At 43.7% G+C, this 18,085-nt stretch overlaps 1 protein-coding gene across 5 annotated transcripts in view; it reads right to left on the bottom strand.

Annotated features, from left to right (window-relative positions):
* Positions 1-18,085, bottom strand: part of tbc1d32 (TBC1 domain family, member 32) — a 411,412-nt gene that overhangs the window by 281,781 nt on the left and 111,546 nt on the right. For all 5 annotated transcript variants that reach the window (XM_078542168.1, XM_078542171.1, XM_078542172.1 and 2 more), the window contains one exon: positions 12,670-12,748. In XM_078542168.1, the coding sequence (XP_078398294.1) occupies positions 12,670-12,748 (79 nt within the window). The remainder of the gene's footprint in view (positions 1-12,669; positions 12,749-18,085) is intronic.

The following is an 18,085-nucleotide window of genomic DNA, read 5'->3' as shown; positions in this document are numbered from 1 at the left end:
AGATTAATCAATCAAGTTCAAATTCCACCAGTTCAACCTATGTACACATGGCATTAGCCTAGGCCTTTGGATTACTAACCCAGTGACATTACCACCACCATCTCCCCTTACCAGTAACTTATTAGACTCTCAAGTAATTTATAAAGAAAGCTAATCCTAAACAGAATTAAGTCCTTCTCTGTCACAAACATGCTACAAGAATGACTTAAAACTGCATATATTGTAACCAAATACCTAAGGAACTGGCCATAACTTTCAACATCAATACAAATCATTTGTTGTTTCACTTCCCACCCTATCAAACATACATAGAAAAAACATGGTGAGGATGACATGAGTGCACAAGTTTTGTTGCTCACAAGCAAGATACAGTTTGTCACTTAGTCACTCAGTTGACACACAAACTTTATGACACATCTCCATGTTATATATTTGGTTTCAACAGCATGTTAATTAAGTAATTAAAATGAAAATTCATTACAGTTATTTTAGATATTACCATATTATGGTGATGTCCACTGTGATTTTCTTTAGCCCTACCCATCCTCCACTTTGGTGCTATTTACTCAATGAAGATAGGATAGATATTCCTGCCTCTGTGCTTGGATGAAAAATCGGGGAGGCCTCCTTACAGGCATACAATCCTCCTGCCCGTTTTATTTCTACTTGCTGCACCAGGTAACCCAAAATACTCACGTACAGCAGCAGAGATATTTGTGCAACTATTGCCATGAAATAACAGAAATATTGCTCATGTAAAGAAAAATGAAGGCCAGGATTTTGTGCTCAGCAGCAAAGAAATGGCACTCACCATTCATCTGCTGATGGTTACTCACAAGGTTTTGTAGGCTTTTGAGAGCAGGCTCCAATAGTGTCTGATTCAGCGCAGTGCCCTCTATAGGGATCTGTGGAATCTGAGTGCACAGCAAGGAACAGCCCAACTCTTCAAGCAATCAAATCAAAGAATCCCTCAGCTATGCAGAAAGTATTAATTAGATTTAAATTATGCATAAAAGCAGAATAAAAATTGGGAGGGACAGATGGTGTTAAACAGACAAAATACTAATCAACCTTGGAAGGAATGAGAATGAGACTCCACAATTCCAAAATTGAAAAAGTAAATTTTCAGCACCAACCAGGTTGTTTGGTAATTCTTACTCCTTAATGCACCAGCTGTAACTTCTAATGGCATCCTTAATGGAGAACTAGTGCGCAAGTGTTCTAATTTCATGCCATCGCATGACTTTCAAAGCCAAGTCTATTGGTGAGAACTATTGTAGAGCGCTCAGTGGAAGAGCAGGTATTTCTGAAAGATTTCTACCTTTAAAAGTGCATGTGCAAATGCTGGATGCTGCTGCCCAACTTTCTCTGTAGTAACACTGAGCAATGAAAGTCTCACTGTTGTTATTGCTGCAGAATCCAGGCCCTTAACTATATTCTTATGTAAATATTTTTCCATCCTACTTTTCGGTGCAAGTTACTTTTGATGCTAAATTTTCATTTATTTTGTTTTATCTTTCCTCTTTAAACCAGACCTTCCCTGTTTGTCTAGTAAGCTGTAGAACTATTAAAATTTCATCACAAATGCAGGCTATTCCACCCACTGGTGCGTGTGCCAGTGCCACTTTCAAATTTAAGCTACCCACACACTCATTCCATTTTGCAGCACTTTCCTCGTGCTTTAACACTTTTCCATAATCAAGAAACTGTTTGCCTGAAAAGTAAGTCTTCTAATCTACCCTATAAACTAAAAGGTGCAATTCTAAAGGCATGCAAAAACAGGATCACCAGAGCTATATGTGCACAAATCACTGAAGGTGGCAGAGCACATTGAGAAAGTTGTTAAAAGGGCATATGGAATCCTGGGCTTTATAAATAGAGGCATACGGTCCAAAAGTAAAGAAGTTATGATGAACCATTATATAACACTGACTCAGCCTCAATTGGAATAGTGTGTCCAATTTTAGGCACTACATTTTAGGAAGGATGTGAAGACTTTAGAGAGGGCACAGAAAATATTTAAATAAACTGGTCCAGGAATGAACTATTTCAGTTATGTGAATAGGCTGGAGAAAATGGGTTGTTCTCCTTAAAGAGAAACCTGAGAGGAGATTTGATAGAGATGTTCAAGATCATGACGGATCTGCACACAGTTAATAGAAATAAACTGTTTCCATTGGTAGAACGGTTGAGAATCAGGGGGCACAAACTTAAAGTGATTGGCAAAATAATCAAAGAAGGCATGAGAAAAATCTTTTATCCCGCAGCAAGTGGTTAAAATTTGGAATATGCTGCCTTAAAGGGTGTTGGCGGCAGATTCAATCGTGGCTTCCAAAAGAAAACTAAACAAGCACCTGAAAAAAAAAGATCTGTAGTGCTATGGTGAAAAAGCAGTGAAAGTAGCACTAACAGAGAGCCAACATGGTTTGATAGGTTGAATAGCCTTCTTCTGTGCTGCACCTATTCTAGGATTTCCATTTCCCACTTTTTCTTCTGTTGCTATATTTAATTTGTGGCCTTATGCTACTGATTTACTGATTAGTTGAAACAATACTGTTTATCCTTTCAAGTCTTTCTGAAAATAAGAGAAATGTTCAAAATTCTCTTTAATTTTCTCTGCTCTATTGAAATCAATCCAAATATTCAAATCTCTGATTTAACTGTATTCTTGTCCTTGGTACCTTTTCAGTGAATAGGATGGGCTCAAAGATTACCTCATGTCTGCAGCTGAAGTTAAATAAACGTGGGCTAGAGTTTGCTTGCTTCTCCATAACTAAGTGACTCTTTGTTAAAGTGCAAAAGGAAAAGAAAAATGTTGAGCAAAGTGAAAACTTTTAAAGCTGTACTTAAAGCCTTCTCAGAGCAATCAATAGCTGCAGCAAAGATAGAGTAAGTTGCATCACAATGAGAAGCCAGTATGCATTTAGGGAGGTGAAGCAAGGTCAAAGCTCCATTCATCCGCAACAGTACACAGTTTTACATAAAATGATAAATTGTATTCTTTGATTAAAGTTCATTGTGGCAAATGATCATCAAGTCCAATGCTCTCCAATATACAAGCGAGGTTATCTTCAAAGTCGAGACAGAATACTAATTTGATGTCAGGTTCAACAAACCATGAAGGGTCATCTGCATGGAGGCTAGAAACACTAGTGAGGTCTGTAAGGCAAATTGAAAGCTTTAAATGAACCAGTTCAATGGAAGCAGACTCTGAGCTGAATTACCTAGCTGAGGGTAGAACAGCAAAAGTAGATAGATGGTTTATATGCCGAGTTCCTAAAAATTCTAAATGGGGAAGGGAGAGAGAAACAGCAATGTGCTTGGGAAGAGTGCTAGGAACCAACTCAGAAGGGCCTCTGAGTTGCCCTTCTCCAAATGCAGGAAAGGTCTCTATTTCAGCTACGCAACTCTAGATGGAGTCCACATAGCACAATCCAGTTATGCACTTCTTCCACCAAAAGGATGACTCCAGTGAACCCAGAATGTATTGCGGGGACTCCAGTAGTTCATAAGGTGGTTCATTGCAGCATGCATATCTGATACTCTGAAGTTTCATGGAATCTCTTCTTCTTAGGCAGTCCCTCGGAATCGAGGATGACTTGCTTCCACTCAGGTTAAATGAGTTCCGAGATGGTTGATAGGTACAATGCACGATCTGCAGACTCTGCCACATGCAGGGTAGGTGAAGGGTTGAATAGATTAGTGGTTTGAAGGGTTGTGCCCTCTCTCCGACACTTTGACTTCGCCACTGCACGTTCCTGAAGTCTCTCAATGTGCTCAATATCTTCCCAGCTAAATCTTCTCCATTTTGATCAGTCACAAGCCAGGGACTTCCACAAGTTGGTAGGGATATTTGGTCCCTTCGGGGGTGCTCTGAGATCCATAAAATGGTACCACTATCCTCCTGGGAGTCTTCTGCTGTGCCTAAGTCCTGAGTAAAACTGGAGTCAATGGGAATCAGGGGGAAAACTCTGATTGGAGTCACACCTAGCACAAAGGAAGATGGTTGCGGTTGTTGGAGGTCAATCATCTCAATCCTGGGACATCGCTGCAGAGGCTCCTCAGAGTAGCGTCCTTGCCCCAACCATTTTCAGCTGCTTCATCAATGACCTTCCTTTCATCATGAGGTCAGAAGTGGAGATGTTTGCTGATAATTGCAAAATGTTCAGCATCAGTCTCAACTCCTCAGATGCCGAAGCAGTTCATGTCCAAATGCAACAAGACCCGGACAATATCCAGGCTTGAGCTGACAAGTGGCAAGTAACATTCACGCCACACAAGTGCCAAGCAATGACCATCTCCAACAAGAGAGAATCTAACCACCACTCCTTGACATTCAATGGCATTACTATCACTGAATCCCCCTCTATCAACATCCTGGGGGTTACCATTGGCTGCAAACTGAACTGAACAGGCCATATAAGTACTGTGGCTACAAGAGCAGGTCAGAGGCCAGGAATTCTGAGATGAGTAACTCACCTCCTGACTCCCCAGTACCATCTATGAGGCACAGGTCAGGAGGGTGATAGAATACTCCCACTTGCCAGGATGAGTGCAGCTCCAACAACACTCAAAAAGCTCACCCCATCCACAAACATTCACTCCCTCCACCACCAGCACAGTGGCAGCAGTGTGTACCATCTACAAGATGCACTGCAGCAACTCACCATGACTCCTAGACAGCATCTTTCAAACCCACAACTGCTACCATCTAGAAGGACAAGAGCAGCAGACACATGGTAATACTACCGCCTGGAAGGTCCCCTGGAAACTACTCACCATCTTCTAAGTAGTTTCTATGCCTCTGGCCAAAATCCACTGTTCACCTTAGGAGATGGATCGTGGCTATTAGCGCCTCTACAGGTATAATGAGTTTAGATGGCTCTCCCTTTGTTAAAGGACAAGTCTGGGGAGACAGATTGCCTGCTGGCCCCTGGTTTTGTTGATTGTAATGTGCCTTCAAAATGCGAGGTGTGAGATACCACAAGGATGAAGATTGTGCTTTTATCCTGTAACTGCTATTGGAAATTTCCAGAAACTGTAGCTAACTTGTGAATCATGTGTCCTACAGGAGCCATGTTTTGGTTTAGCAAAGTCCACTCTTTAAATAAGCAAAAAAGTAAGGTTTGACTTAAACAGTACACGATCTCTTGCATGTTGTACATTTCTTACAGTCTGCACTGAGAGCTGATAAGTGAGACTTTTAAGAGTTAATTTCTATCTAAAGTCTAGTTTTTCCTTAATTTAGCAATTAACTAAAAATTACTCTTAGGTTTAGAGAGGTTAAGTTTTATTCCAGCTTTAAGGCAGGAGTACACAAACTCTCAGAGCAGCTGCAGCTAGTTAATTAGGTAGCTAGCTTAAACTGGTTTTCAGAATCTTGAATCGCTTGTTTTTCAGGGAGCATAAAAATAAATCTTCCTCAGTGCTGCCTCACCTACCCAGTATAAAGTGGGAGTTTGGTGAGCGAGGGAGTTCAGTGAGGGAGGTGCTTCTTTCTTTTTCCAGCCTCCAGTAGTTGGCTTTTCTTTGGTACAGGGTAAGAAGCTGATTGGTGAGTAACTGGTAAGGTGTTCCATTCTACTTATTCTAATTGTAATAAATAGTTTTTAAAGTTACAGTATTGCAGCTCAGCTCGGCTGAGTAGAACGTACATCCAGCGGTATATGGGAAGTCATGGATGCACCATGTGTCCTAGACAAACACATCTGCAGGAAGTGTCACCAGCTTCAAAAGCTTGAGTTCTGGGTTTTAGAACTTCAGCGGCGGCTGGGCTCACTATGGTGCATCCACAAGGCAGAGAACTATGTGGATAGCATGTTTAAGGAGATGGTCACACCGCAGGTTAGGAGTGTACAGATAGAGGGAAAGGGTGACTGCCAGGCAGTCTAAGAGAACAAGGCAGGTAGTGGAGGAATCCCTGGGTCCATCTTGCTTGCTAATCAGTTTTCCATTTTGGATACTGGTGAGGGCAATGGTTCCCCAGGGGATTGTAGTCAGAGCCAAGTTCGTGGCACCATGGATAGCTCAGCTGAACAGAAGAGGAGGGGGAAGAGTGGAAGAGCAATAATGATAGGGGATCAGACAGGTGTTTCTGCAACTGTAAACTCAACTCCAGGATGGTGTGTTGCCTCCCTGGTGCCAGGGTCAAGGATGTCACAGAGTAGCATTCTTCTTGAGGAGGGTGAACAACCAGAGGTTGTGGTCCACATTGGTACAAACAACATAGGTAGGAAGAGGGAAGGAGGTCCTGAAAGCAGATTTTAGGAGGTTAGGAAGGAAAGTTAAAAGCAGGACCTCAAGAGTAGTAATCTCAAGATTACTCCCAATTCTATGTGCTAGTGAGCATAGGAATAGGAGGATTGAGCTATTGAACATGTGGCCGGAGATTTGGTGTAGGGGGAGGGCATCAGATTTCTGAGGCATTGGGACCAGTTCAGAAGCAGGTGGGACCCATACAAGGTGGACAAGTTACACCTTAACAGAACCTAATAGCAATTATGGAAACATGGCTGCAGGGTGACGAGCATGGAGAACAGAATATTCAAAGTTACTCGACATTTAGGAAGGAGAAGGAAAAGGAGGTGGTGTTGTGCAGATAATAAAAGATGGGATCAGTATGTTAGTAAGGGAGGATCTCAGATCGGTGGAACAGAACATGGAATCTGTTTGGGTGGAGCTAAGAAGCCGAAAGGGACAGCAAATATTGATGGGAGTTGTTTATAGAACACCAAATAGGAGTCGTAGTTTGGGGCATGGCATTAATGAAGAAATTCGAGAAGCATGTAGCATGGGTAACACAGTAATCATGGGTGCCTTCATAGGACGAGTTTCTGGAGTACGTCAGGGATGGTTTTCTAAAGCAGTGTGTTGAGGTGCCGACTAGAGAACAGGCTATTTTGGACCTTGTATTATGTAACAAAAAAGGGATAAGTAATAATCTTGTTGTAAAAGAACCTTTAGGGATGAGTGACCTGAATATGATAGAATTTTACATTATATTTGAAAGTGAGGTAGTTCAATCTGAATCCAGGATGTTGATCTGAACAAAGGAAATTATGAAGAATGAGAGGCAAATTGGCTGAGGTGGATTGGGAAAACACACTAAAAGGTATGACGGTACATAGGCAATGGATAGTCTTTAAAGAATTATTTCATAGTTTACAGCAACAAACATTCCTTCAAGGCACAAAAAAAAGTCAGTCAACCGTGGCTAAGAAAGGAGGTTAAGGATTGTAAAAGATGAAAAAAAGGCCTATAAAGTTGCCAGGCATAGTAGTAAGCCTGAGGATTGGGAGCATTTTAAAATAGAGGACCAAGAAACTGGTAAAGAAAGGGAAAATAGAGTATGAATGTAAACTAGCAAAAAACACAAAAACAGGCTGTAAAAGTTTCTATAGGTACATAAAAAGGAAACATTTGGCTAAGACAAATGTGGGTCCATAACAGCAAAGTCAGGTGATTTTATAATGTGAAATACAGAAATAGCAGAGAAGCTAAATAATTATTTTGTGTCTGTTTTCACTGAGGAAGGTACAAGAAATCTCCCCGAATTAGAGATCCAAGGGACTAGGGAGAATGAAGTAAATTAGAATTAGTAAGAAGGTTGTATTGGAGAAATTAAAAGGGACCGAAAGTTGATAAGTCCCCAGGACCCGATATTCGACTTCCCAGAGTATTAAGAGCAGTAGCTATAGAGATAGTGGACGCATTGGTGATCATTCTCCAAAATTATATAGATTCAGGAAAGGTTCCTGCAGATTGGAAGGTAGCAAATGTCACCCAACTATTTAAGAAGGGAGGGAGGGTGAAAATGGGGAACAGCAGGCCTGTTAGCCTTAAATTAGTAGGGAAAATGCTAGAATCCATTATAAAGGATGTGATAAATGGACACTTGAATAATAATGATCTGATTCGACATATTTAACGTAGATTTATGAATGGATAATCATGTTTGACAAAATTTTTGGGAGTTTTTTTTGAGGACATTACAAACAGAATTGATAAAGGGGAGTGTTGGAAGTATATACCTGGATTTTCAGAAGGATTTTGATAAAGTGCCCCACAGGAGGTTGCTTAGGAAAAATTAAAGCACATGGGATAGGAAGTAATAAACTGACATGGGTCGGCTAACAAGCAGCAAAAAGTAGGAATAAACAGGTCATCCTTACTTTGGCAGGCTGTAACTGGTGGGGTACTACAAGGATCAGTACTTGGGCCCCAGCTGTTCACAATATACAACAATGATTTGGATGTAGGGACCAAATTAATATTTCCAAGTCTGCAGATGACACAAAGTTAATTGGGAATGTGTGCTGAGCAAGATGCAAAGTGGCTTGAAGAGGATTTGGAGAGACTTAGTGAGTGGACAGAAACATGACATATGGAATATAATGGAGAAAAAAGTGAGGTAATCCACTTTGGTAGGAGGGACAGATGGGAGAGTATTTCTTAAACGGCAAGACATTAGAAAGTGTAGGAGTACAAAGGGACCTGGGTGTCCTCATCAATAAGTTAAGCTAACATACAGGTGCAGCAAGCAATTAGGGAGGCTAATGGTATGTTAGCCTTTATCGCAAGGCGATTTAAGTACAGGAGTAGCAAAGTCTTGCTTCAATTGTATAGAACCTTGGTTAGACAGCACCTGGGAGTACTGTGCGCAGTTTTGATCCCCTTACCTGAAGAAGAATATTACTGCCATACAGCAAGTGCAACGAAGGTTCACCAGACTTGGTCCTGGAATGGTGGGATTGTCCTGTGAAGAGAGATTGGGGAAACTGGGCCTGTATTGTCTAGGGTTTTGAAGAATGAGTGATGATCTCATTAAAACCTACAAAATACTAAAAAGGGATAGACAGGGAAGATGCAGGTGAGTTTTTTTAAATATTCATTCATGGGATGTGGGCTTCGCTGGCTGGGCCAGCATTTATTGCTCATCCCTAGTTGCCCTTGAGAAGGTGGTGGTGAGCTGCCTTCCTGAACCGCTGCAGTCCATGTGGTGTAGGTAGGTACACTCACAGTGCTGTTAGGAAGGAAGTTCCAGGATTTTGACCCAGCGGCAGTGAAGGAATGGCGATATATTTCCAAGCCAGGATGGTGAGTGACTTGGAGGGGTACTTCCAGTTGGTGGTATTTCCATCTATCTGCTGCCCTTGTCCTTCTAGAAGGTAGTGGTTATGGGTTTGGAAGATGCTGTCGAAGAAGCCTTTGTGAATTCCTGCAGTGCATCTTGTAGGTGGTACACACTAGTGCTTCTGTGCGTCGGTGGTGGAGGGAGTGAATGTTTGTGGATGAGGTGCCAATCAAGTGGGCTGCTTTGTCCTGGATGGTGTCAAGCTTCTTGAATGTTGTGGGAGCTGCACTCATCCAGGCAAATGGGGAATATTCCATCATACTCCTGACTTGTGCTTTGTAGATGGTGGACAGGCTTTGGGGAGTCAGGAAATGAATTACTCGTCACAGGATTCCTAGCCTCTGACCTGCTCTTGTAGCCACAGTATTTATATGGCTGGTCCGTTCAGTTTCTGGTCAATGGTAACGTCCAGGATGTTCATTGTGTGGGTTTCAGCGATGGTAACGCCATTGAATGTCAAGGGGAATGGTTAGATTCTCTCTTGGTGGAGATGCTCATTACCTGGCACTTGTGTGGCATGAATGTTACTTGCCACTTGTCAGCCCAAGCCTGGATATTTTCCAGGTCTTGCTGCATTTGGACGTGGACTGCTTCAGCAGCTGAGTCGTCGCGAATGGCGCTGAACATTGTGCAATTATCAGCGAACATCCCCACTTCTGATCTTATGATGGAAGGAAGGTCATTGGTGAAGCAGCTGAAGATGGTTGGGCCGAGGACACTACTCTGAGGAACTCCTGCAGTGATGTCCTGGAGCTGAGATGTCTGAACTGCAACAACCACAACCATCTTCCTTTATGCTAGGTATGACTCCAACCAGTGGAGAATTTCCCTCGATTCCCTTTAACTCCAGTTTTGCTAGGGCTCCTTGATGCCACACTAGGTCGATGCCGGGTGGTCCGTCTGGTTTCATGCTTTTGAGGCTTTATAGCAGTTTAATACAACTGAGTGGCTTGCTAGGCCATTTCAGAGGAAATTTTAAGGGCCTGGAGTCACATGTAAGCCAGACCAGGTAAGGATGGCAGATTTCCTTCCCTAAAGGACATTAGTGAAGCAGATGAGTTTTTAACAACAATTAACAATGGTATCATGGTCATCATAAGACTTTTAATTCCAGATTTTTATTGAATTCAAATTCACCATCTGCCGTTGCGGGATTCGAACCCAGGTCCCCAGGGTATTACCCTGGGTCTCTGGATTACTAGTCCAGTGACAACATCACTACGCCATCGCCTCCCCATGAATTTAGAACCAGGGGACACAATTTCAAAATAAAGGGGAAAGCGACTAAGGTCCGAGATGAGGAGAATTTTTGTTTTACTCAGAGGGTTGTGAGTCTTTGGAATCCTCTATCCCAGAGGACTGTGGAAGTTCAGTCATTAAGTAAAAATTGGTATTTAGAAATCTGTCAATAATGTAAAGGAATATGGGGATAATGTGGAGAAAAAGGCATTGAAGTGGATGATCAGCCATGATCATGTTGAATGGCTGAGCAGGCTCGATGGGCCAAATGGCCTACTACTGCGTTCCTATGTCTTTGGGACATGATACGTGTAAATTAGCTCATGTTTGAGGATGCTAGTGAGGGAGAGCTATATTGTCAGTTTGTGGGACCTTGCTATGCAAAATTTAGCTGCCTCTTTTTTTAAACCCATGAGCAACTACAACTCAAAATTAAATAGTTGGCTGTAAGTGTTTTAGATAGTCCGAAAATATGATAAGGCTCCATATAATTGAAAGTTCTTTCTCATTTCAATAATATTCATTTCTTAAAAGAATCCAACCGTCTTCGTTGGTTTTGCATTAGTTTGCTGAACGAATATGACTTTGGTAACGGAATGTTGGGCTGAACCATCTCCACATTGAATCAAACCAGTGATTGAGATGAATAACCAGATTTATTTTTGATGGTGTTAATTGAGGAAAGAATGTTGATCAAGACCTCAGGACGCATGCTCTTTATATGCCTCCATGGGATCTTTTACTTCTACTTGACCAAGGAGGCAGGACTTCAGTTGAATGCCTCATTAAAAACTGACACCTCCAAATGCAGCAATCCCTCATTAGAACACTGAAAGGTCTAGATTATCTGCTCAAATCATGGATTGAGATTTAAGCTCTCAGCATTCAGGCTGAGGAGACTGTGCTGCCAACTAAAATAAACTGGCACCCACTAAATGTTTTCTATAACATAAATATTATTTCCCATATGTCATATTTTTCATGTTTAGAACAAATGTCTTCATCTTTCCAGTTATGCTTATTCCTCTTCCTGTCAGTTCCAGATTTTATTGTTCTTTAACAATTGCTAGCTCTCTATTAAACCTCTTTGGCATTTTTTCCTTGAGTGTCAAAAATCACTGTATAATAGTGCACTCCACCAGTGCTTTCACCAAACAGAGCAGCAAACATATACATTAAATGCTTCAAGTCCTAGACATGTTTAAAGACCTGAACAAATGAAGTGACAAAACTGATGACAGTTAATCTATGCCAACAAAGCAAATAGAACTAATGGAGGTAATCAAAATCTGTGAACCAGTCAAATGTAACAAATCAAAAGCAGATAAAAGTCAAATAATATACAGGTCATAGAAAATGACATGGATTCAAAAGGGCAAGTTAAAGTATTGTAAAAATCAAAACAGTTGTTTTCAAAATGTGCTGTAAACAACACTGTGCAATAAACAGTTGTCATCTTACACGCTTTTGTGCAGTTGACCTTTGTACTAAGGTTTATTGCACAAAATATATATATATATATATATATATATATGTGTGTGGCCAAATGAGATGGCCATAATATGGAGTAAATTGACAACTATTTTATAAGCTATTTTATTTGCACTGGTTACAAATGAAACAAATTGAGAATCACAAGAAATAGCTGCAAGAGAGATGCCTGTAAATCAGAATTCTTTTGTCTTCAAATAACACTATTGGGACAACTGAATCAAGTGACAACTATAAATCAAACATCTATCCAAATATATTTAAAAACCTAAGGAAGTTATTATCCCCACATATTCAGCTAATGTACATGTTACAATTTGTGCTTTTAGCTGCAGAAATTTCTTCTGATTAAGGCAATAGTGTACTCTGTAATCACAACTCATTTACCAATTAACTTTTATAAAGACAAGCTGTATAAAGACCAATTTTTTTCACTGTAAACATTCAAAATTAATCCACTTGAGTAGATCATAAAATTGGAAAATCAAAAGTGAATAATATTAAAACTGTAAACTATTCACATCAAATTGGCATCAAATGTATACCAGTTATATTATTACATTATCTCCTCAACATTCAGTTGGATTTCACTTTATTTCTAATAAGTGGAGCCAGGAGATAAACTACTCTTCCAACAACCCTAGGCACCAGAGTTTGTTGTGTGTATATACAGTTAATATAGTTTTTGTTTTAAACATTGCAACAAGACACATTCTTATCATCAAGCCACAAAGAACAGATTTAAATGTCAAAACTTGAGAAATGTTTTATAAGTTTTAAAACGCAAGCAATTTTTTAATCCATACCCAGACTTGTGTAGGTTTCTCTCGTAATGGTGAATGTTGATGATGAAAATGTTTTTGCATAAAATCGTAGGCTTTTTTCCTAAAGAAAATGAGTACAATGCATCATTTTTAAATCATCTAACATTCCATCACCATTGTATGCGTCTAGAAATTTTACTAGCCATCCAGGAAAACACGAATACTTAGGGCGGAATCATCCTACTGGCGGTGGGCATCATGGCGGGCGAGGGGGAGAGGTGGGAACAATATGGTGAGAAAGCCAAAAAATGGTTTCATGCCACCATGGGACTAATGTGCAATCATCCGCTCCACCTATCAATGGCGGACCACATTTCTGGGAACCTAATTTCAATGCCTGAGCATCTCATTATATGCCCCTCTCACTGGAATCATCCCCCCACGCTGGATCGTCTGGGCAGATCAGTGTGCAATGTTTCACAACTGGGTGGGTGGTGATGGTGGGCACAGACAAGTTGCCTTTTTCCAGCTGGCTTTCTGGTGGGGGGTGGGCAAGTCAGCACAGACTGAAGGAAGTGCACAAGCACATGCTGGGGGAGAGGGAAGCGGCTACACACTTGGAGAAGATTGTCAGAAGTGAGCAGTCTTGCAGAGCTGAGACCGTTCAGCAGGAGCTCTATTGACATCCTTGGAGGTGGTCCTCTGAAGCTTTTCTGCCCACTCAAGCAATGCAAAAGCATAAAGGTACCATCAAATACTCCAGAACATTTCACCCCTTGAGAGTAGATTGCAAATTAATGTACACTTTAGGGGGCAAAAGAACAATTGGTCAACTGGGCAAGTTGTAAAATCCCCTTGCAAAAGGTAGCCATGGCAAAGTCCTGTTGGAGGCGCTCACAGCCCCTTGCCATGTCTTTATTAAAGTTTGGACCAGTATCCATCATGGTTCAAGCTAACAGCACAGCCTTGCAGTGTGGATTAGGAGAATGCCTGAGCTGAAAGCACAGCGTGTAGGCCAGTGGCAAAAGATGCCAAAATCAGTCATGTGCAGTGGGACAGAGGAGGGTGGAGTTTTGGACAGCCATGAAGTACACTACATACTGGCCATTCAAGTGGTGGCCAGCACTCTTCGGCATGCGTGAAGGGGCCTTCAGACTTAACTAAGAGAGGTTCTTAGGACACATGCGATGGTAACCCACGCAACTCTCTCTTTGATCCTGCAGGAGGAGAACATCAGGATCAGGGATAAAAGTAAAATACTACGGATGCTGGAAATCTGAAATGAAAACAGAAAATGCTGGAAAAACTCAGGTCTGACAGCATCTGTGGAAAGAGAAACAGAGTTAACGTTTCAAGTCTGTATGGCCCTTCTTCAGAGCTGAAAGCTCTGATCAGGATCATGAAGCCTGGTGGTTTAGCAGTATGCCTCATAGCTTATAGGGAGCAGAGAAGTAGAGGAGTGCGGTGGAAGCACATGGCTCACAAAGGGAGGAGCAACTCCCTCAAGATGAAGGGGCAGCAGGGCCTGCTGCATATGCAGCTGAAGATGCACAGAGACCTCGCTTGTAGGCGGCTCTCTAGACCCTGTCATTCCTGCAGATGATCAAGAATGTCGCCAAAGACTGCGTACGTCTAGGGAACTGGGCAGTCATATGCCACCCGTTGCGGGTTTTGATGCTATGAGGACAGAGGGCACCCACTGCCATTGGCCTGAAAGTGATCGCAGCACTTAATTTTTATGCCAGTGGCTCCTTCCAGGGCTCCACAGGTGGCCTGTGCGGGATCTCGCAAGCCTCCATGCATAAGCGTATCCAAGTGGTCATGGACGGCATCTTCGCAAAGGCACAGAGCTTTGTGCATTTCAACCTGGATCCGGAAAGCCAGGAAGCAAGAGCGCTGGGATTTGGGCAGATCTCTGGTTTTGCACAGGTGCAGGGTGCCACCAATTCACGTGGTGCTTAGATCTCTGTGGCAACAAGCAGTCAACTACGTCAATGCAAGGGCTTCCACTTACTGAATGTTCAGCTGGTACGCGACCATCACAAGCGCATCCTACAGGTCTACTCACCATTTCCAGGGGAGCGTCCATGACTCCGACATCCTTAGGAGGTCTCAGATCCCTGACATCTTCCTGGGTCCAGAGAGGTTGGAGGGTTAGCTCCTCGGGGTCCAGGGCTACCCAGAGAGGACATGGCAGTTTACGCCCCAGCAGCGGCCTCAGACTGCAGCAGAGCAACAGTATAATGAAGCTCATGCTGCGACCCGGACTTTGGTGGAGCAAACAATAGGCATTTTGAAAATAAGGTTCTAGTGCCTCGACAGGTCTGATGGGGCACTGAAATACAGTCCACCAAGGGTGTCGCGCATCATCGTAGCTTGCTGCACGCTACACAACCTGGCACTGCAACAGTGGAAGGATCTGGCTGAGGAGGAGATGGAAGAGCTGCACATCTCCTCTGAGGAGGGCGCTGAAGGGGATGCCAGTGAGCAGGCCATTGCACTAGCCAGATGAGGTAGGCACGTTCGGGAGGCCCTCATAGCCGCAAGATTTCATGGAGGATGATGACGAGATGCAGTAAGGAAAGTCCTTACATCCTCACCTCGTAGCTATGAATGTTTGACTCCTGTGTGGCTGATGGCAGCGCACATACCCTCAGTCTCAGGTTCATGTCATGGCAACGCAGTGGAGGCCCTAACAGTCGCCAGATTCCAGGATGATGGTGACAAAATGCAATGAGGACACTCCATAAATCTTCACATAGCCTGACAGGAATCAGACATTCATAGGGGCAAAGGGCATCTCGCTTGCACTCTGTGATCAGGGTCATATCATGGATACGCAGCCGTGAAACTTTAAATGCACCTGATCCTTTGTCAGCCTTCAGCACCTGTCCCCCTTGAGGAGCACACCATCATCAGTCACAGATGCTGAAGAGATGGGAACCAGCTGCACCTTAAAGGTGCTGAGAGCACACAGAGAATGATGGAGCTCTGTGACACCTGCCCACGACATTCTGACAGCAATGACAAGCACCATCGAGGTGCAGGCATCACCAATATGTCCAGTGAGTGAGAGGCCAGACCATCACTTTAGTCTGAAGGCTGCACAAAGCACAGGGGAGAGGCCTGGACTGAGACACCTGCCTTTATCTTCTGCAGGAACCAAAGTTTCATATCTGAGTGACACAAACACTCATCATAACAAAGGGCCATAGGCAAGGAGACATTCTTGGGAGTTTATTTACAATAGTGAACATCATGTAAAAGTGATTATTAACACCAGTGCCCAGGCTGTACAACTTCATCTGTTTAACCTTCCTAACCCTGCTCCCTGGACATCCACGGTGGAGGTGGATGCAGCATGCTGACTGGTATGTCCGGTCTGTGATGAGCTTGGCAGGCGTCCTCTGGAGGGCCAAGAACTGGAAGGCCACAGCCTGCTTTGGGGGTCCTGCTGTGGGCCAGCTGCACCCTCCCTAGCCTGGAACTGCACAAGTCACAGGAAGAGGGGATTGGGATCGGCCAGACATTCCCAGAGTCACCTGCGTGGATGACACCAGGGCGTCGAGCTGTTGGTCCTCCTCGCTATGGGTGACCGAGGGCCCCTGGCTGACTCCTGGAGGAGAAAGGGAAGCAGGAATGAGATCAAAGTGCCCTGCACCCCTCTTGCGTTGACACTGTTGAAGGCCAACTATGGCTTCAGTGACGGAGTTCAGCCCGCACAGCAGTGCAGGACCAATGTCCTGGACGAAGGTTTCCATGGTGGCGACATCCTACCAGTGTTCACTTCGGTGCGTTGGCATGCCGACGCTATCACCTCAGAATGAAGGCGGACGGACTCCTCCATCGTACCTTGTAATCTGAGGAGTGCAGCAGACATCCCTGCCTGGTGTTTCTGAGCTTGCCTTTGCAGCATCAGCAATTGAGGTATGACTGAGCCCAGAGGCTCCTCATCTGACTTGGACTCAGATGATTTCTGGCCTCCAGCAGTCCTCTGACTACAAGAAACCTGGGAAGTCCCTGCCATCGCCTGCTGTGGATCAAAGTATGATGCGCTCACCAGGTTGTGACCCCTGAGGCTACTCTAGAGCTAGGTCCCATTGAGGTGTGTGGGTGTGGGTAAGTAGTGTGATGGGTCTTCAATTAGGATATCATCAGATTCTTCTTCCCAGCTGTCTTCGGGGTTTGAGTCAAGGACCTGGCTCGTGGACCCCCTGGGCTACTTCCCAGATGCGTCTGCGAAAGCAAGGAGACACAATTAGTGCGTGGCAGGGGACTGCGCAACAGGGGAACTGACTCACAGCATGGGTGCCTGATGTATGTTGCATGCTGGGTCCTCATTTGGTTGAGCACAGCCAACCTCACTGTCAGCACAGGAACGATCCAGATCATCGCCAGCCAGCTGGATGACTATTTTCAAAGTCTGTGAGCACCTTGATGTCGGGCATTGCTCCACCAGTCTGAGACCTCTCTCTTTTGTTGTGTGCTAGCTTGTCCTGCATGAATACAGGTGGAGAGAGAGTGTAAGCAGGACGCCTGCCAGGCCAGATGAGAAGGATGCCTGGCATGTGTGGGTGGTGAGTGGTGCCATGGGTGGGATGAGGACACAATCCGCAGGGAAATTGAAGGTGCGTGTTAGCGAGTGAACGGTGATGTCCCTTGTACTGACAGTGACTGAGATCCCTGTGGCTGACTGATGGATTTGAGTGTGTGAACTGAGTGTGATGAGAAAAGTAACTTACCCTGGCAGAACAGAGGAGATCATTCATCTTCTTTCAACACAGGGTGGCTGTCCTCTTTCGCAGGACATTGGCACGGACCACTACTGCCACTGCCTCCCATCCTGGGTTTGTCACCTTGTTTGCTGGTCTTCGCCCATGGCTTTCTAGCAGCTATCGATCCCTTGAGTGCTAGCTTTGTGCAGGGGCGCGCTTTAAATATGGCGCCCAGATTATTGAAGGCCTGAGGCGACGGCGGGGCGGGCGAATCAAAGGCGCCCCACCAGCGATCCGGCTTTTCCCATGAATGCATTATTAATGAGGCAGGACACACCAGAAAGGGCACAATACAGCACAAAAACCCACCATTGCAGCCAGCGGGCAAAACGACTTTTTTCACGCCCACTGCCGCACTTAGTGCAAATCTGGGATGATTCCACCCTTAGTATTTACAGAACTGAACAATTAATTAAAGCTGGGCTTTAATGTAGAAATATGTGGTTCAAACCAATCAGCTCTGATGTATTGGGGGATGGATTCTTATCAAGAGCAATTCTATATAAGCATTTTTTCTTAAGAAACTAAACTTGCTTTGAACAATAAGCAATCACACAGTCTTTTGCAAAAACTTGAATTTTGCCAAATTTAGGTTAATTTGGAAGGTTGGGTGATCAATAGATTTGACCAGTTCATCCACTTTTGGTGGTCTACACAGAGATAACTCCTCACTTGCAAGTATC

The sequence above is a fragment of the Cetorhinus maximus genome, chromosome 5, assembly GCF_964194155.1.
Source record: "Cetorhinus maximus chromosome 5, sCetMax3.hap1.1, whole genome shotgun sequence".
NCBI classification, from domain to species: Eukaryota; Metazoa; Chordata; class Chondrichthyes; order Lamniformes; family Cetorhinidae; genus Cetorhinus; species Cetorhinus maximus.
The sequence above is the reverse complement of the archived record's forward strand: the minus strand, read 5'-3'. Positions and strand labels throughout refer to the sequence as shown.